The sequence below is a fragment of the Geotrypetes seraphini genome, chromosome 7, assembly GCF_902459505.1.
Source record: "Geotrypetes seraphini chromosome 7, aGeoSer1.1, whole genome shotgun sequence".
Lineage (NCBI taxonomy): Eukaryota > Metazoa > Chordata > Amphibia > Gymnophiona > Dermophiidae > Geotrypetes > Geotrypetes seraphini.
The window spans coordinates 40,701,651-40,724,348 of NC_047090.1; the positions used below are offsets into that span (position 1 = coordinate 40,701,651).

Below are 22,698 nucleotides of genomic sequence, written 5' to 3' on the forward strand. Positions count from 1 at the left end.
CCAAAAAGGGTCCTGCAGGGCTGAGCGATATCTCGCTCCCGAGTGCCGAGACTTCCCTCTGACTCGGCATTGCCAGTTTGACACAAGGTGAAGATGTAAAGAAGCTCAGAATCGTCTCCTGCCTTCCCAGGGTAAGCTCACTCTGCCGGGCTGTAGCAGCCACTCTTTCCCTTCTTTTAGGCATGGCGTATTAGGCAGTAAACCCGATGTTCGGGAGGAAACAGTTTCAGGAGGAGAGCATATAGTGAGCATCCTCACTACACCAAGGCCATCTTGCTTCTCTCACCGTTGTTTATATTTATTAAAAACTTTATATACCGTTAATATAGCCAAAAAGGATCCAAGTGGTTTACAATATATATCAACCAATTATCGAAAAGTACTTACTGTGATCATCTTTAACATTCAGAATGGCATTCTCTGCTATGGTTAAAGGAGCTTAAATCAAGTTACCTGGGGGCCTGTTTTTTTTAAGAAGTTGAGATTTCCCTGATGCAGCAGCGATCAATAGCCGTGAAACGCTGTCAGCATTGGAGATTTTAAAAGAAGCTCCGGGAATGCCAGTCTAAATGTTTAAGATGATCACAGCAAGTAATTTTCTTTATTGGTTGATATTTTTTTATATGCTTTAATACTTTTTGATAATTTGATTAACACAGCAAATAAGTTTAAGAACATAAGAATGGTCCATCAAGCCCAGCAGCCTGTTCTCACGGTGGCCAATCCAGGTGACTAGTACCTGGCCAAAACCCAAGGAGTAGCAATATTCCATGCCACCGATCCAGGGCAAGCAGTGGCTTCCCCCATATCCTTCTCAATAACAGACTATGGACTTTTCCTCCAGGAACTTGTCCAAACCTTTCTTAAAATCAGCTACACTATCTGTTCTTACCACAACCTCTAGCAATGCGTTCCAGAGCTTAACTAGTCTGAGTGAAAAAAATATTTCCTCCTATTGGTTTTAAAAGTATTTCCCTGTAACTTCATCGAGTCTTCGTAATTTCTGACGGAGTGAAAAATCGATCCACTTTTACCCGTTCTACTCCACTCAGGATTTTGTAGACTTCCTTCATATCTCCCCTCAGTCATCTCTTTTCCAAACTGAAGAGCCCTAACCTTTTTAGTCTTTTCTTATATGAGAGGAGTTCCATCCCCTTTATCATCTTGGTCGCTCTTCTTTGAACCTTTTCTAACACCACTATATCTTTCTTGAGATAAGGAGACCAGAATTGAACGCAATAATCCAGATGAGGTCATACCATGGAGCGATACAGAGGCATTTATAACATTCTTAGTCTTGTTAACCATTGATCTATTTTGTCTGAAGAGTCTAAAATTGTTTGAAAGAATCCTGTAATTTTGGCTAGGTTTTTTTATGCCAGTGAAAAGGAGTTTGGAGACCTTCTCTATATGACTCCCTTTGAAAATCTGAAATTTTTCCTATCCTCCGGTTTTGCTCTTATTGAATGGCTATGACGAATTGTTAAGTCTGCATTATTGATTTATAAATTTAGTAGGTGAGCCCCTTTTGGAGCAGTTTTGTTTGGTTATTACATGCATCACACCACATTTTACCGAGATCTATGCTTGTAGGTCACATGGCCATTTTGCCGTTTCTTTGGAGCCCATATTAGAGATGACCTGCATTCACACATATTAGACGGACAGACGTGAAATTGGAGAAAAGCAAAAAATCATGGTTCAGAACAGAAGGAATTTAACTAGAAAAAGAACTACCTTGCATAACTCATCAAAACTCAAGACACGTACTAACTAGAGAAGCAAACAGAAAAGGCAAAACCTGGGAATGGAGACTGGGCACTGATCTTGGGCATTAGTACATGGGCTTACAGTACCAACTTACGCAGATGCCGAGTGCGATGGCTTCATCAACGCTGGCGGTGATTCACCTGAGGTGTGGAACAACTTGGGCGATGATGGCAGAGATGAGTCTGTGATTTCGTCAATGTCAGAATGGGAGGAGGGAGGTTTGGGGTTCTTCTTCTTCCCAAAAGCCTGTTTGAATGAGCTTCTGAGCTGAAACAAAAGGAATGACTTATCAGAAGGGGGTGAGCCTGCTGGTTGTCATCCTAGCCACAATCTCAGGCCAGCTTGCAGAAGCAGAATATTACATTGAAGACACTCAGGGCCAGATTCTGTAAACGATGCATAAATCATAAGCTACCTACAAAAACGGCGGTAGCCGCAGGTCAATCATGCTTAGGCACCATTTAAAGAATCACGGCTTAAAGCACCTACTGGAAAACATAGACATCGCCAATGTAGGCCAGGATTTTACTGACCTACATTGCAATCACCCAAGTTCTTTTGAGAATTGCATCTAATGGCGCCGAAGTTCATCTCCACCCCTAACCACGCCTACTATGACCTTAAGCACTGTCAGATGCCTCCTTAGACATGATTACAATGCCTACCTTTATAGACATCTACTGGCATCTACCTTTTTTAATGTGTTTTTAATCATTTTTTTAATGACACAGTCAATTACCACGCCAATTAAAGTCAATTAAGATAGGCGGTAGTATGGAACCTACAGCTGCCTAACTTACAGCACCATTTATAGAATCTGACCCTCAGTGTCTTTAAAAATGATACTGCGCTTTCACTGTTGAAATTGTAGGCCAGCCGCGGACAAACACTTAACAGCAGAGGACAATGGCAAGGCCAACGTTACTGATATAGAAGTGCTTGCACCAATGCCTCGTTCAAAGCTCAACAGCTCTGGTGTCTGTGCATCATTCTGGACAACTGAATTTATATAACCAGTAGAGAATGACACAGGGACAAATTTTTCCCATCCCTGCGGTAACTCATTTTCCCATCCACGCGAGTTCTTTTCCTGTCCCTGCTCCATTCCTGCAAGCTCTGTCCTCATCTGCACAAGCCTCAAACACTTTAAAATCATAAGCGTTCGAGGCTTGTGCTGTTAAGGCAGAGCTTACAGGAATGGGGCAGGGACAGAGAGAGCAACAAAACTCGCAGGGACAGGATGGGGAAATTGAGTTCCTGGGGGGGATGGGGAAAAATGTGTCCCCCATGTCATTCTCTAATCAAAAGTGTTTGAGGCTTGTTCAGTTATAGGAATGGAGCAGGGATAGGAATAGTGACAAAACTCATGGGGACAGGGAAATTGAGTTCCTGCGTGGACGGGGACAAATTTGTCCCCGTGTCATTCTCTAATAACCACTGCACAATACATGCCAAATACTAGCTAGGAAAATCTAAGTACAATAAAACCTTGGATTGCAAGTAACTTGGTTTGCAAGTGTTTTGCAAGACAAGCAAAACATTTTTTAAAAAAATTTTAACTTGATATACAAGCAATGTCGGGTCTAGGGGTCTGGATTTTCCAAACAGAAAATCTGGTAACTCTACCTTTACCTATTGTATCATTCCTTCTACCAGAATCTCCCCAACCCCAAGATGTCATGTCTGTCCAAATTTGATTGTAAGCTCTTCTGAGCAGGGACCATCTATTGCATGTTAAATATACAGCACTGCGTATGCCTTTCAGCGCTATAGAAATAATAAATAGTAGTAGCAGTACTGACTTATTTACCACAAATATGGGTCCTTTTACTAAGGTGTTCTAACGAATTAGCAAGGATTATGTGCCACAGGTGTATGGCATTTAGCGCCTGCTAAATCTGTTAGTGCACCTTAGTACAAGAATCCCATAGTAAGCTAATCAAGTTAGGATGTATATAAAGACAACTTATTTTTCTAGAATAGTGATCAGTGGAGAAAGAACTGTTGCAGGAAGAGACAAAATTACTTTCATTAAATCAAGAGTCACACAAGAACTGTGCAAACAGCTTACACAAATTAAATCTCTAGCTATATATATATATATATTTTAAATAAATGACACTGTTTTTTCAATACATAAGATTAGACTAGGCATTTGCACTGTGTTTTACACATTTTCAAAGAGCTCCTGAATTTGGTGCTATTGCAAAAACCTATATCACAGATACAGGAAAGCAAGTGCATAATGGAAGATCCAGTTGGGAATGCAAAATTATATGGGGGGGGGGGGGGGGTTTGGGTTGAAACGGGTAGATTAGACTGTCCTAGCAGCCGCTACCAGTCATCTTATTCCCTGTTTCCATGTCAATGAAGGCATACATTTTTGGGGAGCACAAAGGACTAGGCAATGAACCATAAAACAGGAAAAGTTTTAAGTAAACATTTTTGACAAGCAATTTCCTAGATGAAAATTCAACAAATAAAAGCAGACTTGGTTAGTGGCACCACAGCAGATACACGTGCAGTGGCATAGTAAGAGGGCGGGGGGCAGTCCACCCCGGGCACCAGGTTGGTGGAGGTGCCGGCACCCCTCCTCTCTGCCCTCGCCTCCTTTCATGTCTCCCTCCATCTCTTCCCCTGTACCTCTAGCTGTTCACCGCTGCAAGCAACAACTTTAACATGCTCCTCGCAACCCCGTCATCTCTCCTGCTGATGTCACTTCCGGGTGCTGCACACAGGAAGTGACATCAGCGGAAGAGACAACGGGGTCGCGAGGAGCACGTTGAAATTCTTTTTGCTCGTTATGGTGAACAAATCAAGGTATGGGGAAGGGAAGGAGCAGAGATGAGGGCGGGGAAGGGGCATCACCACCACCCTCACTATGCCACTGCGCACATGTAAGGCCACTGGCCAGAAAGAGGAGATTGGAGACAAAACTGTGCAGAAGAGAGAATAGCAGCTAAGCCATTGCGATGCATTCAGCAGAGAAAGGATCTTGATTCTCGAATTTGTAATTGTAAAGGCAGAGAGCATCATTCTTTGTAATTAAGAAAATACAGTCTGATGATAATATAGCCAAAGACTTCCATACATGAGGCTTTTCATATTAGAGGCTTTTAGATTGGGTAGTGTATAAACTGTTGACAAGAACATTTTATTATCTTTGGGGGAAAAGGCACATGGTTGTAGTTTTATGGAATGATATATATCTGAAACAACATCAACCATTCATCCCCTCTTCCCCATTCCAAACTGAGGGAGGTCTGAAATTAATGCCAGATTGAGAGGTATTGGCAACCATTTAAGCAATGGTATTTTACCAGCCCATGATTTCTGATTTGCAGAAAGAAATGGATTTTGGCTACGTTACCCCCCCTTTATACCCCAGAGAACAAAATAAATAGAAACAAGCCAAGAAGACAAACAATATCATTTGCTTTAAGAAGCTACAAGTTCCTACTGCCAACATGAACAGCATCATGCCAGGATAGGGTCTTTGAACTGTAGATGCATGCCAGATTAGTCATCATTTATATTCACCTCACTTCCTCTAGCGTTCACCTTGCAGAAACATGAAAGAGTATGCAATTACAAATCAGAGGAAGGAATGTACAAAAGAATACTATTTAAGCCTAGGGATCAGCCTTCATTTGCAATGGTATGGAAAATGTCAAGGACATATCCCGTGTCATTGCATGTCATTATCAAACATAAATGAGCAGAAAAATACCAAAACAAAATGGAATGTTTTATCTGTCAATAAGAGTGTAGACCAGGGCTGCCCAAGTCTGGTCCTCGAGATATACTGGCAGGCCAAGTTTTCAGGATATCCACAATGAATATGCATGAGGGATTTGCCTGCACTGCCTTCTTGGGATGCAAATCTCTCTTATGAATGGTTATTATGGATATCCTGAAAACCTGGTCTGGCAGTAGATCTCAAGGACCGGACTTGGGCAGCCCTGGTGTAGATTATTGGCAAAGAGGGTACCCATTACGCTTAATGTGCACTTTCAGAAAGAGTAATCCCTCTTTGCACATACTGCACCCTTCTTCAAAAGAGTGTGTATTCAACAATATTGCTCATCTGATGAAATATGGGCAAATGAAATGGAATACAATTAACATTCCCAGAAACTAGATGTAAAATGATACAAAACAAATATTTTCTGGCTTTCTATCTCTATTACACCTGCTTGCCCTGGGATTGGTAGTACAGTGGTACCTTGGATTACGAGCATAATCCGTTCCAGGAGCATGCTCGTAATCCAAAATGCTCGTTTATCAAAGCGAGTTTCCCCATAGAAAATAATGGAAACTTGCTTTGATACGTTTCCCCCCCCCAGATAACCGGCATCGCTCCCCCCCCCTCGCAAAGGCCTCCTTGCTCCAACCGGCACACCCCCCTCCACTCCCCCGCATGAACCGGCCCCCCCGCCCAAACAACTTAAACTTACCCCCCCCCCCCCGCTGAGATTCTCGACGAGAGGGAGAATTAGAAGTCCTTGAGCATGCCCAGATGCATGCTCAAGGCAGGCAGCAGGCAGAAGCGGAAGATCTTCTAGGCACACGATCTGTGCCTGCGCCAGACGGGGGGGGGGGTTTTAAGTTTAAGTTGTTCGGGTGGGGGGGCCGGTTCACGCGGGGGGGGGTGCCGGTTGGAGCGAGGGGGCCTTTGCAAGCGGAGGGGAGCAATGCCGGTTATCGGGGGGGGGGTGCTCACAAATCGAGTCAACACTCGGTTTGCGAGTCAAAAGTTTGCTGAGTGTTTTGCTCATCTTGCAAAACATTTGCAAACCGGGTTACTTGCAAACCGACGTTTGACTGTATTTGGGATTCCAGAATCTTATTCCTCTATGACAGGGGTAGGTAATTCCGGTCCTCGAGAGCCGGAGCCAGGTCAGGTTTTCAGGATATCCACAATGAATATGGATGAGATGGATCTGCATTCACTACCTCCTTGAAATGCAAATCTATCTCATGCATATTTATTGTGGATATCCTGAAAACCTGACCTGGCTCCGGCTCTCAAGGACTGGAATTGCCTACCCCTGCTCTATGAGATTTCGGAATTTTGCTCCTATTGATTTCTGCCAGATATTTGTGACCTGGATTGGGTTCTGTTGGAAACAGGATACTGGACTAGATGGACCATTGGTCTGAATGACCTGGTATGGCTATTCTTATGTGAGCCAAGTATAGGACAGTCAAGCCATTGTGACATCACTGATGAGGTTGGCTCTTAGGCATTGGTGGAATGAGGCATTATGACATCACAATATCAGCTCTGAAATGTTGCTGCTCTTTAGGTGTCTGCCAGGTACTTGTGACCTGGGTTGGCCACTGTTGGAAACAAGATACTGGGCTAGATGGACCATTGGTCTGACTGGCCTGATATGGCTATTCTATGTTCTTGAATTCTTATTCTTCTCAACTCTATAGTTGTATAGTTTCCAAGACATCTCAATGTTATCTGGGACAGGTTAAGCTAGTCTCACTTTTATTCCCCTAATACATCTGTGGACTGGTAAAATCTGCTTGTCTTCTAGAAAATGGCATCCATAGGTACAAGGGGGAAAAACCAGGATTGGCTCAGCCCATCATTTATGACATGGAGCTGTTGACCCATCTTACACTATGTGTATTGTTATAAGGGCTAGTTCTGCTGCTAAAGAACAAGAACATTTATGATCAGTCCTATTGTTATTTAAATAAATAAGATATTGGACAGACCATAAAATGATGGTTTTGTCTTCATCAAAGATTCCCAAACTTGTCCTTAGTTACCCTCAGTCAGTTGGGCTTTCAGAATTTCCACAATAAATGTGCACAAAACAAATTTGTATGTGATGGTGACAATGTTCTATCTGACATGTATTCCTTAGGGATAAATGGAGGTCCCTCAGAACAGTTTTGGGAATAACTAGTCTATCTAGATAAATTTTCCAATAATATTCTTGTGATACAAGACTCGTCGTATCAGTATCTGAATGTGCTATACAAGCATTTAGGTGATTTGGTGGAAAACGTTATTTAAACATCTACCCTTCTGAAAAGACAATTTAGATAAATGTCTTAACTACACCACCCATGACGAGTAGACAAAGCCAAAGAATACCTACCCAGTTTTTCTTTTTCTTTTTCTTGGAATCGGCATCATTGGTGCTGCCAACGCTCGAGTGGCTTGTAGCACTGTTGATGCTGGAAACACTTTCTGAGGAATGCTGTCTTCGTATGCGCATATCTAAATGAAAGAGAGTTAGTGTGATGACTGTGCAAATAGCTACTGTCTCGCTATTGGGATGAGTATTAGAAGCCTCAGTCAGAATGGACTTCTTTTCTCATCCTGAACTCAATTTCACTAATGTCTTGAGAGTTCTTCTTGATATGCATATTCAGGGGGCAAGTTACCATGGGAGTCAGCAATCTGCTGGATTACTGTCCCCTAGGTTGCTGACATCTGTGGTAAATGCAAGTAGAGTTATTCCAGTGGTCCTGGATAATTGAACATCAAAGCACAGCCCAATGATCCCAGGCCAGAGCCAACAGGAGCCAGTGTTATTTTCCCAAATTACACCCCCATCTACCCTGACAATCAAGCCCCTCTGACCACATTCTCCCATCGTACTGATTAAGCCCCTCATCCCTGAAAGAGTCCCCTACCATATTAGTGGGCCTACCAGCCCTGTACCAGATGGTCTTTGGGCAGGAGCAATCACCAGTCACTCCTGGATTGCTGCAACAATCTCCAACATGATACCCCCTAGTTGTAGTCTCACAGTACTACCACTAGAGGTTGTTTCAGAAAGGTAGATAATAGGATAGGTAACAGGATAAAGTTAGGACAACCTTTTTTTCTGTCCTAATTTTATCTTGGCGCTTACTCAGATAGCAGGCTGAATATCTCCAATGACTGGGTAAATCCCGGCTATGCCTACGCTCTGCCCCAGACAACCCTGGTACTACCTAAATAGCGCCAAAGTGGTCTGAATGGATAATTCAGCAACATTACCCAGACAGTTCTGAAAATCCGAGTATGGGCCCCATCAGCAGGACTCATCCATGTAGGAGCTGAATATCGACCCCTCTTTTTATATTCTGTTGCTGTCTGTAATTTATCCATTGTGTGCAATTCAATTCTTTTAATAGTTGATATACATACAGGTGGCAGAAATAAAAAGCAATTAAAAAAAAAAATTTAACTGCAAAAAAAAAGACAGCAGGGTAAAATGAGACGTGTTATTAGGGATACCTCCTGAATTCTTGTCGATAAAAGTAACAATGAATGCTTCCTTCACTTTGCATGAGTCAGAGAAAGCATGCAGTAGATACTGCAAAGTATTAGCTTAAACCCTTTCCATGTCCTCAGTTTCTGAAAAATATCTGCTTTTCTTTCAAGAACTAAAATACAATGTATTTTATAATTCTAAAACCTGACAGGCTATATGCATGCCTAGGTACTAATCCTTTCTGAGCTCTTAAGACTCATAAATACATTTAATTGTTGCATGCAAATTGCTTCATTTTTTAAAAGTTTTCGTCCTCAATCACCTGAATTCCTTCCCTCAAATACATTCATTACTCCTTGGTATATAGACACTATCTCTTTCTAAGAGATTTTCGGATATTTGGGTTTCTCTACCAGAGATTGTCTTGAAAGCTAATCTACTGCATCCTCTGTGGTTTATTTTCTTGCTGGCCCAATACCTCAGTCTACAAGGAATTGAGATTTCTGCACAAGCAAAGTCTTGCAGCACAAATTTAGCATTTAATATTTTTAAAATTTTGATACTGAGAAAATGAGATCAGTACTAGAAGTGAACTTCTTTCCCCATCTTCACACCTATGAAGATGCAACTTCCCTGCTTTTTTTTTTTTTACACCTCCAAATCAGTAAAGATAGATTAGAATCCTACTGTTTTAACTATTCTGAAGGCCCCAGTTCAATCCATTTCTTGGGCCATCCAAGGCAAACGATATTACAAAGACAGTGTCCACAGATCCCAGAAAAGAAAGACATTGTGGCCATTGCTTAAAGGTGATCTCTGGTGGCTGGACTCGGAGTCCTTGATTACAGAGTTCTGGAATGTGATCCAATCTATACATCTTAGCACAGAATCACCATTGCAGTGAGCAGGGTAAGGGGGGTGCGGTCCGCCCCGGGCGCCATCAGCACCCCTCCGCCTCTCCCGCCTATTCCCATTCCTCCCCCTGCCCCACATACACCCCCTTCCCCCGTAATTCTAGTTGTTCACCGTCGCAAGTAACAACTTCAACGTGCTCCTTGCGGCCGCATCGGCTCCCATTGACGTCGCTTCTGGGTGTAGTCGAAGGGAGGAGCATATTGAAGTTGTTGGTAGTGATGGTGAACAACTAGAGGTACAACGGAAAGGAAGGGGGGCGCGCATGTGTGCGGGGGTGGAGATGAGGGTGGGGGAGAAGCGCCACCGTCCCGGGTGCCTCTCACCCTTGTTATGCTTCTGGTGGGAAAAAACTGAAGCTCATGGTACTGAAAATACAAAGAGGAAAGAAGAACATGGCCAAATCTAAACCATTTTACAGATCTACATGTGATGTTGTACAAAAGCATTCTTGACGAACCAACTGAAGATTTAAACACAAATAGCCCCCAAACATCTTTAAATTTATTAAAAAGGATATTTTATAAATTTAAAGATGTTTGGGGGCTATTTGTGTTTAAATTTAATGTGCAAAATACAGAGGGGAAGGAACCACGTGGTGGGCATGTGCCCACATATGAGGAAGGGGGCCAGAGAGGGTCCTGCTTTGAGGGGGGGATATTTTGAAGGAAGGTATAGCATCAGTGGGGAGGGAGGCAGGACTTCAGTTGCTAAGCCAGCAAGGGGGGTTGCTATTGGGTGGTAATATGGCTGGGTGTATTTGCTGCCTGTGAAGGGACCATTGGGGGTGAGCCGGGAGGGCTAGAATTTGGGTTTTTTTTTTTGTTTTGGGGGATAATGTGTGTTTCACCTCATGAAGTCCTAAAATCAGAAGGACTGGAACCTGAAATAGAAATGTTAGACTCCTTGAATAAGAAATTCCCCCCTCCCCCCCCCCCAAGTGTCATGAAAATCCAAGGGCCCCCTCAATCATGAAAGGCGGCAAAGCAGACATTCCTTCAAACTGTGCAGCCATGCGGGCCCTCTTAGCATACCTTTGTGAGAATGACTAGAGCCGTTTAGAGCACCCTGTATGGCAGCCTGAGCAGCAGAGTTTTGCGCTTTCAACATTTCAATGGTTTCCCTTAGTTCTATCAACTCCGATTCCTGGACAAATAAGCAGAAGGAGGTCCAAAATATTTTAATCACTAAAAGCTCTTGCCTTGAAATGTACATAGCATTTATTCCAAAAACTGAAACAGAAACTGAAAACAACTTAAAAACATTTATTCCAAAAACAAACTGAGAAACTGGAACACTATGGGCTCCTTTTACGAAGCCGCGGTAGCAGTTTACCGTGCGTAATAGCGCGCGCTAAACTGCCAGCTGCGCTAACCGCTACCGCCTCCTCTTGAGCAGGTGGTAGTTTTTCAGCTAGCGCAGGGGTTAGTGCGTGATTAAAAGTCGCACGCGTTAAAGCCGCTACCGCGGCTTCATAAAAGGAGCCCTAAGAATTGAATATAAAGTACCATAACACTAAGATAACAGCATTTTATAGATTTTCAAGTTCATGTTTTATCTTTAAAAGTTTTATATTAAGAGACACTATTTCATGGCTGCACAGTAGCGATCTCCAGCACATTCCACATTCTACTAATTCCCATGGAGGTTTTACAGCTGTAGTATTGATTATTTGAATATATGAACTCGCTTCTTTCTCACAGTAACATAGTAAATAGCAACAAATAAAACCCCAAGTGGCAGGATTAATCTTTTATGGGGCACTAAGCAAACAAGAGCACTACCCCCATCACTACTGTAATCCATAATAATAAAACACTTAGCGTGCCTCCGCATGCGCAGTACACCGCCGAGTAGGGAAGCATCTCAGCGCAATGGCAGCAGTTCTAGACCCGCCAATCTCCCATTCCTTACCCAAAGTAGCAGTGGCAGCGCTATAAATAGGCTGCTCGCGGCAAACCCTTGCAGAGCCTTTCCTCTGCCGCATCACTTCGGATGTAGTAGAGGAAAGGCCTTGTCAGGGCTGGCCACGAACAGCCTGTTTACAGCGTTGCCACTGCTGCTTTGGGTACGGAATGGGGGGTTGATGCGTTACTGCTTTGGGGCTGAAGTGAGAGAAGAAGGTTGGTGGATCAAGACTGCTGCTTTGGGGCATAGAGGGAGAGAGGAGGGGTTGGTAGGTCAGGACCGCTGTTGCCACCTCGGGTAAGTAATGTGGGTCCAGGAGGCCAGACCCACGTGGAGGGAGGGAGGGCAGACCTGTGGGGGTGGTGGACCAGGTGTGTGTAGGGCTGGGGAGGGGAGATGGATGAATGTTAGACCAATAAGTGTGGAGGGGGAAGGTTGAGCAGTGGAGGAGATAAAGTGACCTAGACCAGAAATGAGGGTAGGAAGGGAGGAACAGATACTGGACCTACAAATGGGGATGGGGGTGATAGGGAGAGGAAGAGGAAGAGATTGAGGTGGGAAGGGAGACAAAACTATTTCTATACTAACTCTCAAGCAATCAAAAACTACAGTTATCCAGTAACTACCAATCCCCGTGGATGCCGGATAACTGAGAGTCTACTGTATTTAGGAATATTCAAGGGTTTGTTTTTTTTGCAGCTTTTGGGGCAAGCTGCTGCAAGCCTGCCCAAAGATTCAGTGCAGTGGCCGGGGAGGAGGTAGGTGGGAGAGTCAGGAGCTGGAGAGAGTGGTCTGAGGATACCATTGGGGGGATGGGGTTTGAATTGGTGCAGGCTCTGGTGTTGGGGTGCGGTTGGGTGAAGAGGGTTAAAGTGGCAGATGTTGGAATGGGGAGGGGGAAAGTTGCAGTACAGTGGGAAGGGGCAGGGGAGAGACGACAGAGAAATTGGTCCTGGGGTGGGGTACAAGAGAAAGGGTAAAAACGGAAGAGAAGCTGGGTGGGGGTGGAATATAGGGACAGGAAGAATGGCCTTGGAGGCAATGGAAGGAAGGACAGATAGGAATGGAGCTGGGACTGAAAGGGTGATAAATGCAGTGGAGGATCGATGAGGGCCAAAAGGGTACATAGGACTAAGGAAATGGTGAAAGGTGAGGTGATGGGACTGGGATCAGTGGGAGGCAGGGGCTATCTTAGCACCCATTACTGTAACGAATGTAATGGGCTAATGCACTAGTACTATATAATTCCATTGTAAAACCTCCACAAATAAGCCCTGCCGGAAGCAGTAGGTAAGAAGCACAAATCATCAAAGCCTTCTGCGAGCTGGAGAACATTTATTTCCTAGCAGATTTCTGCGCAAAGATTCAAAATTCTGTGCACAGCCCCCCTCCCCCACACACAAATAAACTTGCAGAATTTGCTAATTTCACTCCCCTCCCCCCTTTTATGAAGCCGTGTTAGCATTTTTTATCGCTGGCCACAGCGGTAAAAGTTCCAATGCTCATAGGAATTCTATGAGTGTCAAGAGTTTTTACCACTGTGGCTGGCGATAGAAATGCTAACCCGGCTTCATAGAAGGGGGGGGGTGAAATTAGCAAATTCTGAAGTTTATTTGTTAAAATTTAAATAATATTTGTGATAATTATGATCTATATTCCATGTAAAATATTTAAAATAAAATGTTTTTCTTCTGAATAGTCATATCAGCACACTGTGGATTATTCTTTATCAGGGTTTTTTTTCCCTCAAAACAAATTTTTGGGGGACCTTCAAAGGCACCGTGACCCTCTTTTACTAAACCACGCAGCCTGGAGCGCTAAATGTGCCAACGCTTCTCTGATGCTCATAGGAATTCTATGACCATCGGAACATTTAGCGCTCTGGGCTGCCATAGAAACCTCTACTGCGGCTTAGTAAAGTGAGATTTTGTCATAAATGATGTAGTGCACAGTTTGATATATGTGTGTTTCCATTGTTTTATCGGACTACTTCCCTTATGAAGTATCAAAACAAAGGCCATGTTGGCAGTGGGTCTGTGCATTTTGCTAATAGATACCTCCTAAGTGCACTTTTTTGAATATGAATTTATATAAAAATAACTGAACTGCATAGTGTAATGAATGTTTTTGAGAATGGAACAAGTTTAAAATGAGTTAAAATTCTGGACCAATGAAGAATTTTGACAGGTATGATATGCTATATGCTATCTGAAAGACAAACAGGATAAGTTATTTGCTACCTCTCTAAAGGTCCCCCCCAAAATTGTTTTTTTTTAAAAAAAAACAAAAACAAACCCTGATAATGGATAATATTTGAATAATCCAGTGTGCTGATGTGAATATACTTGAGTGTTTTATGCTTGGGATTTGATGAATGGTGTTGTGTGTTACCCCTGCGTATAATTTTCATCCTGTTCAAAGTGGAGAAAAAAAAATCATTTTTTAGCACACGCATATCCCAAAATCACAACGGGACTCCTCAGTGCATCCCGCTGTGATCAACAGATTAGTGCCAACCATAGCTTTATTAAAGGAGCCCCTAAGTGTGTTATATGCTTAACACAATTTATTAAAGGCCCCTATATTACTTTGAATCAAAACTCTCCAATAAACATTGTGGACACCTCTGGTCATGGTTGGCATCCTTAGTCTCCGTTGTGTCCTGGGGTTTGCATTTCTACAGTGGACTTTTCCTCTTCTTTTTTTAATGTCGAAAGAGGTGTTAGCCATATTTAAAACATAGCATGAGCTAAATTGGATTTTTACTACTTAAGAAAGGATTTGTACATAGCAGACATGATAGAAATCCTTGGCTAACAGGGCCTCAGTCTGGAAGTGTTTTCTTTTCTTTCTTTTCTTTTTTTTTAATTTGACCGGGAATATTGAAATAACCTTCATTGTCATTCTTGCTCAAATACACACACGCTTACCAGCTTGAATTTCTTCTTTCACTGTTAAAAGCTTTGTTACCAATGTCTTATTGAAATAAGGTATTTGGTTGGCTTACCCGCCCCTTAGAGCTGAATCTTTCAACAAAGCATAAAGCAGATGTCACAAACATTTAATTAAAATCTGGGAGTGAAAGATTTTATCAGCAAAGCAACCCTGTGAAATTGTCAGAGTAAAGCTGATGCCCCTGCATCATTACTCTTCTATTCTGCGATTTTCTAATCTCTATTTTTTCAGGCAAGTGCCCGTTTCCAATCCACAGAGCGGTGTGAGGGCCTCTGCACTGGCATTCTGGAGCTCACCTTTTGTTCGGCCGTCATTGTTAGGCTCTGCAGTCGACCCGTCATGTTTCCTAAACTCTTTTCGAAAGCTGCTACCAGATGAGACTGCAAGAGATTTGCAAAGAGTAGAATCAAAATGGCATCTCGTTTCTCACACAGCAAGGCATCCAAAGACACCCCCCAGGCCAGGAAAGTCAAAGACCAACAAATGAAGTTGAAATAGTCTTAAATTGTATTAGGCACCACCGACCTGATTAAAAAAATAATTTCTAAGGACTCCTGTTTTCTGTACAGAGAGTGGACAACAATTTTTTAACATTTTTTATTTATAAGAACATAAGCAGTGCCTCTGCTGGGTCAGACCAGAGGTCCATCATGCCCAGCAGTCCGCTCCTGCGCGGCCCATCAGGTCCATGACCTGTAAGTGATCCTTTATATCCTTCCATCTCTTTTATCCTTCCTTATCCCTATCCTTCTACTGTACCCTTCTTTATCCTATATCTTCCCTATCTATATCCCTCAATAACTTTTTCTTTCAAGAATTTATCCAATTTCTCTTTGAATCCCTGTAAGGTACTCTGTCCTATCATTCCCTCCGGAAGCGCATTCCAGGTATCCACCACCCTCTGAGTGAAGAAGTACTTCCTGGCATTGGTTCTAAACCTGTCCCCTTTTAGTTTCTCCGAGTGCCCTATTGTTCTTGTAGTTCCCCTTAGGCTGAAAAATCTGTCCCTCTCCACATTCTCAATGCCCTTCATGATCTTATATGTCTCTATCATGTCCCCTCTGAGTCTCCGCTTCTCCAGGGAGAAAAGCCCCAGTCTCTCTAGCCTGTCTGCGTTTGAAAGGTTATCCATACTCTTTATCATACGTGTTGCTCTTCTCTGGACCCTCTCAAGTATCGCCATATCCTTCTTCAGGTACGGCGACCAGTATTGGACACAGTACTCCAGATGCGGGTGCACCATCGCTCGATACAGCGGCATGATAACTTCCTTCGTTCTGGTTGTAATACCCTTCTTGATGATACCCAATATTCTGTTTGCTTTCCTTGAGGCCGCTGCGCATTGTGCTGTTGGCTTCATTGTTGTGTCCACCAGCACTCCCAAGTCCTTTTCAAGGTTACTTTTCCCTAGTACCAACCCTCCCATTATGTAGCTGAACCTCAGGCTCTTCTTCCCTACATGCATGACCTTGCATTTCTCCACATTGAAGCTCATCTGCCATTTATTTGCCCACCCCTTCAGCTTGTTCAGATCCCTTTGTAATTCTTCACATTCCTCTACTGTCCTAACCCTGCTACAGAGTTTGGTGTCATCCGCAAATTTTATAACTTCACACTTCGTCCCTGTTTCTAGGTCATTAATAAATACATTGAACAGCAGCGGTCCGAGTACTGACCCCTGTGGAACCCCACTCATGACCTCTCTCCAATCTGAGTAGTGACCCTTCACTCCCACCTTCTGCTTCCTACCTGCCAACCAGTGCTTAACCCATCTGTGTACGTCACCTTCCACCCCGTGGTTCCACAACTTCCTAAGCAGCCGCTCGTGTGGTACCTTGTCAAAAGCTTTTTGGAAGTCAAGATAAATGATGTCTATGGGATCTCCCCTGTCCATCTGTCTGCTTATCTCCTCAAAGAAGTGCAGTAAGTTTGTTTGACACAATCTTCCATTGCAGAAGCCGTGCTGGGTCGTTTTCAGTAGCCTATTTCTGTCTATGTGCTCACTGATGCTGTTTTTTATCAGTGCTTCCATCATCATGCCTGGAACCGAAGTCAGACTTACTGGTCTGTAGTTTCCCGGGTCCCCTCTCGATCCCTTTTTGAAGATAGATGTAACATTTGCCACTCTCCAGTCCTCCAGGATCTTCCCTGTTTTCAAGGATAGGTTGCAAACTCGTTGGAGTTATTCTGCTATTTCGTTTTTCAGCTCTTTTAATACCCTTGGGTGGATTCCATCCGGGCCCGGGGATTTGTCTGTTTTCAATCTATCTACCTGATGGAGGACTTCTTCGAGGCTTACTTCTATTGTCGATAACTTTTCTTCTTGGTCTCCATTGAAGATTTTCTCAGCTTCCGGTACGTTGGTTGTGTCCTCTCTTGTGAAGACTGAGAAGAACTTGTTTAACCTATCGGCCACCTCTTTTTCCTCCTTAACTGTTCCCTTTCTATCTCCATCATACAATGGTCCTACTTCCTCCCTTGCCGGTTGCTTCCCTTTAACATATCTGTAGAACGATTTGAAGTTTTTTGCTTCCCTGGTCAGTCTCTCTTCGTATTCTCTTTTTGCTCTCCTAACCACTTATAAATTTACAAATCAAGTGTAATCTTTTGACTTGATACAGATCAGATCAACTAAAATAAGGAAACAATTTTCTAGAAGTTAAACAAAATCTCAAATATTTCGCCCACAATAAGTAGACAGGGTCAAGAAAAGTAGATTATGAAGAAAAACAGAGGGTGGGCAATTTTAAAAGCCATTTACATAAGTAAAACCTAGTACTTTTTTCTGTGGAAATAGACTTTTAGAAAACTGTGACCTCGTTGGCCAGATTCTATAAAAGGCACCTAAAAGAAATCAAAACCAAAATAAAGTAGTGCTCAGCGCTTTTCTATAAATGGCGTTCAACGGGGTCCTTTTACTAAACTATGGTAAGCGATTGTGCGAACTTACCGCACGTTAAACAGGCTTACCGTGGGGCCTGTGCTGCCATACCACAGTAAATTTGTCTACACGCCTACATTTGAGCTAAAATAATTTCTCCTAATTTTCTCAGGAGTGGAGAGTGGGCGTGACAGAACTAATCAGTTAGAGCATGAGGAATACAGGACACCTATGCTACACACAGTGACACTTAAGCAGGCTTAGGTGTCGCTAGGCATCCTATCTTTAGACCAGTGTATTACAAACTGTGTGCCGCGAAACACCGGCAAGGAGGAGAGGTGTCGGCTGACTGCTTATAGTCTCCGCCTTGATGGTGTCTCTCCTCCTCTCCCCCACTGGCAAAGGGACAGGTTAAGGGTATGGCTGGAGAGCCTCCGCGCATGCACGGAAGTCAACGTGCCATCCGCGCACTTCCGGGTGTCGAAAGGCTTGCAGGATACTGCTCTAGATGTATTTGTGCTAGGATTTTCTTCACCTAATGGCACCTCCCATAACCATGCCCACTTTTAGGTAGGCACTTTGGACTAGGTGCCTACTTTTATGAGAATCGTGTTTTTCAAGTTAGCCAATTAAACCCAATTATGAAGTTGTATATGCTAATTATCAGCATCGATTAAGCCTATTAATCAATTAAGTTAGGTGCCTACACCGGCTAGGTATGTTGATAAAGGCGCCTAACTTTAGGCGAACTAGATAGAATTTGCTAGTAAGCGGAGTTCTAACGGACGGAACTGAGGATTTCAGGTTTTATTTACCATTTTGTTACTAATGCAATTGTACTTACATTTGCTGAAAGCTGGGATGTAAGAGTGGCAACTTTTTCTTGTGATGCCAACAGCTCTCGCCGTAGTTTGACAATTTGCTGGATTGGTAAAGAAAAGGAGTTTGGTTTTACCTTCCATCAGCTGTGTCTAAAGTATTTACAGCAATGGAGTTATAGAGCTGTTATAAAAGTAGCAATACGAAAGTAAATAAGAGGAACCCCCCCTCCCCCCCCACCAAAGAAAAACAAAAAAAACAAAAATTTTCTTCTCTCCAAAGAGAAAAGATGACTAAGGGCCTCTTCTATCAAACTGTGCAAGCAGTTGGTAGCATGGTGAGCTGCGCTGAATGGCCTGCGCTGCTCCCAATGCTCATAGAGTTCCTGTGAGCGTTGGGAGCAGTGCAGACCATTCAGCGCGGCTCTCTGCGCTAAAAACTGCTAGCGCAGTTTGACAGAAGAGACCCTAAGTTTCTTGTCCTTACTTTTTAATGTTCTGCAAATGAGCAGAATAAACTATGGATCCAATATCCAGCTGGTGTGCTAAGAATTTTGTTTATTGCTGATAGTTATGTCCAGATATTCAAAGCCAAGACTTGTTTGCACTTCGGCTTTGAATATCTGGTTGTTTTTTTAAGTCAGCTAACACATAGACGCTTAAATCAATATTCTGCACTTAAGTGGTCATGGATTAGTACATACCCTGCTCCCCCTAAGTTCCTAAGTGCCACAGTAATTAACTGCAAGAGGACATATATTTAGGCAGAAAATGAGTGGGCCATGGGCGTATCTCCCAATTAGACGCGTAGTTTACCGAATACTATAAACTCTACACATCACTGGACCCATTTAGTCGCACCAACTTACTCCTACCATTGACATGGTGCAAGAGGATTCGCCTACACATGATGCTGCCAATGCCAAGATTCCATGATGTAATCTTGGCACCACGATGCTGTTTTAGGGCACCTAATTTACAGAATTCCCCTTTATAATTTGCTTTTTAATATCTTTTGAAAAATTACAAAAACCAGGCAGTTAAGACAAACCTTATCATGCTTCTGCCACTCTGAATGGAAATTGATCCAAACAAAGACCACGGGCGCCATCTTGATTGGGGCATCGTTAGCTCTCTTCTTTAAAATCTTCACCAGCGCAAGCAACTTCTCTAGCCTGCTGCTCACACTATCCTGGCTCCCTCTGAAATCATTTCTGGGTCACAGGGCCTGGAAGTGACATCTGAGGGAAAGCCAAAGTGAGCAGCAGGCCGTAGAAGCTGCTCATACTGGTGTAGGGTTGCCAGACATCTGGATTTCCCCAAGCATCCAGACGGCTTTTCAAAACCTGGCACTTTGTTCGGGTTGTGAAAAGCTAGTGAGCTCGGGAATGCATCTGCACATGCGCGTGATGTCATCATGTCGAATCTGTACATGCACAGATGCACTCCAGTCTTGGCTCGAAGAGACGAGGTTTGTGCGGGGCTTGGTTTGGGAAGCAGAATGGGGTGGGGCTGGGGGTGGAACATGGAAGAAAACAGCGGAGTCACGCAACCTCTTTTACCAGATGGAAAATCTGGTAACCCTACACCAGTGGCGTACCTAGGGTATGTGGCACCTGGGGCCCATCATTTTTTGACACCCCCCCCATCTATATGAAAAATATGATTTTTAGTAACAATCCACATATCGCACAACAAGAGTGTACCTAGGAAAAGGCAGCATCTTAAACACTGCAGTGAGCACTAGAACACCAACACATACATTGTAAAACTAAACAAGCCAGATCCCGCATAGTCAATTGATCTTGCAGTTAATGCCAATTGAAAACTATGTTCTTTTCATACACACAGAACAGAGATACACCCTTGCCCAATATGGAATAATCACAAACTAAAAATAGAAATATGTAGACAAAAGTTAAACTGAACCGCCAAGAAACCAGACCCTGGATACAATGCAACACCACAAAAACAGTAACACATGTCCTCTAATACAGTGCAAAATATAAAGACAGTAGATGTAAATTTGAAAAAACTGATACATAACAATCACCACTTTACAAATTAACAAATAAAAATAAAACAAATAATGAGAAATAAAAAAATACCATTTTATTGGACTAATCCCCGTAAGCTCGGTCCCCATCCCCGCAAACCACCTGATTCCATCCACACAAGCCTTGAATTGTTTATATTAAAGTATAAAAAGAAACAATATTCTGTACAATTGTCAATTTATAAATCAGTGTCTTCTCCCCACTCTCTCTTCCCCATTTCCCTTTAGCGTCCTCAGCCCACTCTCTCTCCACTTTCCTTCAGCGCACGCACATAAAAGCAAGCAAGTAATTTATATCATTTTCATTCTATTCATTCATAGAAATTAAAGTCTAAATAATGCCAGTCACATAACAAAACATGATTTTACAAAAATAATTCCCTGCACAGTCAAGCCTGCAAGGATTACTAGATGTCTTTCAGCAGCTCCCCTCCCTCCCTCCCCCTTACCTTTGTGGCCAAGTCAAAATGATCTACCAACAATAAAATTTTAAAAACACAAAGCACGCTGTACGCAGAGAAAATGTTAATTATCATTTATATTCCGTGGGTTTTCAAAGAGGTCAAGGCAGATGACTTTATGCAATGTCACCTCAGTAACAACTATACAAAAATAGACAAATATACCCCCTTCCTTTTTACTAAATTGCGATAGCGGTTTTTAGTGCAGGGAGCTGCGCTGAATGCCCCACGCTGCTCTCGACGCTCATAGGTTCCCTGCACTAAAAAACGCTATTGCGGTTTAGTAAAAGGGGGCCATAGTGCAAAATATAGACAGCATATATAAATTCTCAAAACGGACACATTTTGATCACTAAATTTAAAATAAAATCATTTTTCCTACCTTTGGTAATTTCATCAGTCTCTGGTTGCACTTTATTCTTCTGACTGTGCATCCAATATTTCTTCCCTTCTTTCAGCCTCCTGTACGCTTCCTCTCCTCCAGACCTCATTCCCTCCCCAAACTTTTTCTTTGTTTCACCCTGCCCCCTTCTTTCTTTTTCTCTCTCTCCATACCCCCTTTCTTTCTGTATGTCTGTCTTTCTCTCTCTCTCCGTACCTCATTTCTTTCTTTGTTGCACCCTGTCCCCTTCTTTCTTTCTCTCTCCATGTCCTCTTTTGTTCTGTTTGTCTTTCTCTCTCTCTCTCTCCGTGCCCCATTTTTCTTTGTTTCACCCTGCCCCCTTTCTTTCTTTCTGGTTCCCTGTCCCCCCCCTTTCTTTCTTTCTCCCTGCCCTCCCCTCCCCCATGCCACCACCATTGGGAAAATGCTGCCATCACCGCTGGGGAATAGGCTGTCACTGCCGCCATCTGGAACAGGCCGGTGCCGAGTTCGCCCTGCTTCTCTTCCCTGCGGGGCCGACCAACTCTCGCCGCCCGACATCAATTCTAACGTCGGAGAGGACGTTCTGGGCCAGCCAGGCAGCAATTGGCTGGCCCAGAATGTCTTCTCCGACGCCAGAATTGACGCGAGCGGCGAAAGTTGGTCGGCTCCATAGGGAAAAGCAGGGAGAACTCAGCGCCGGCCTGTTCCCGATGGCGGCGGTGGCACTCAAGTGGCTAAAGAGCCGCAGTTTGCTGGCCTAGGGAGAACACTGGAGGGTGGCCAGCTGTGCACCCCCTTGGGGCGTAAACCCGGGGTGGACCGCCCTCCCCTCACCCCAACCTTGGTATGCCACTGTCTGTACCTCACTCCCTCCCTATGACCAAAAATTTTCCTTTCTTCCATTCCTGTGTACACAACCATCTCTTTCCCTCCCTTCCTCTCTCCCAAGTCCATGCCTTCTGTATCCAAAAACGCATTCCCTTCCCCACCTCAGCATCTCTTTCCTTCCCTTCCTCTTTCCCAAGTTCATGCCTTCTGTGTCCAAAAATGCACTCCCTCCCCCACCTCTTTCCCTCCCTTCCTTCATCCTCTCTCCCAAGTTCATGCCTTGTGTCCAAAAATGCACTCCCTCCCCCATTTTGTGTTCCGCGTTTGCCTCCTAGCTCTCATCTTAGCAACTTTCTCAGCCAAATACAACTTGAGCCGCGAGGCTCGTCTTCTGCTCCTACCTGCCCTGCCGCACACACATAGCCGACCGGAAGTCTTCCCCGATGTCAGCGCTTACGTCGGAGGGAGGGCTTAAGCAAAGCCCTCCCTCCCTCTGACGTCAGCGCTGACATCGGG

The 22,698-nt window shown here is 43.6% G+C and overlaps 1 protein-coding gene across 7 annotated transcripts in view; it reads right to left on the bottom strand.

The window, feature by feature from the left end:
• NAV3 (neuron navigator 3) overlaps positions 1 to 22,698 on the bottom strand; it is a 673,864-nt gene that overhangs the window by 54,674 nt on the left and 596,492 nt on the right. For 5 of the 7 annotated variants that reach the window (XM_033951507.1, XM_033951508.1, XM_033951504.1 and 2 more), the window contains 6 exons: positions 18,500 to 18,577; positions 15,071 to 15,154; positions 10,946 to 11,057; positions 7,893 to 8,014; positions 5,311 to 5,331; positions 1,865 to 2,037 (listed from right to left, as the gene is read on the bottom strand). In XM_033951507.1, coding sequence (XP_033807398.1) covers positions 1,865 to 2,037; positions 5,311 to 5,331; positions 7,893 to 8,014; positions 10,946 to 11,057; positions 15,071 to 15,154; positions 18,500 to 18,577 — 590 coding nt within the window. The remainder of the gene's footprint in view (positions 1 to 1,864; positions 2,038 to 5,310; positions 5,332 to 7,892; positions 8,015 to 10,945; positions 11,058 to 15,070; positions 15,155 to 18,499; positions 18,578 to 22,698) is intronic. The other 2 variants (XM_033951509.1, XM_033951505.1) reach the window with 1 other exon arrangement.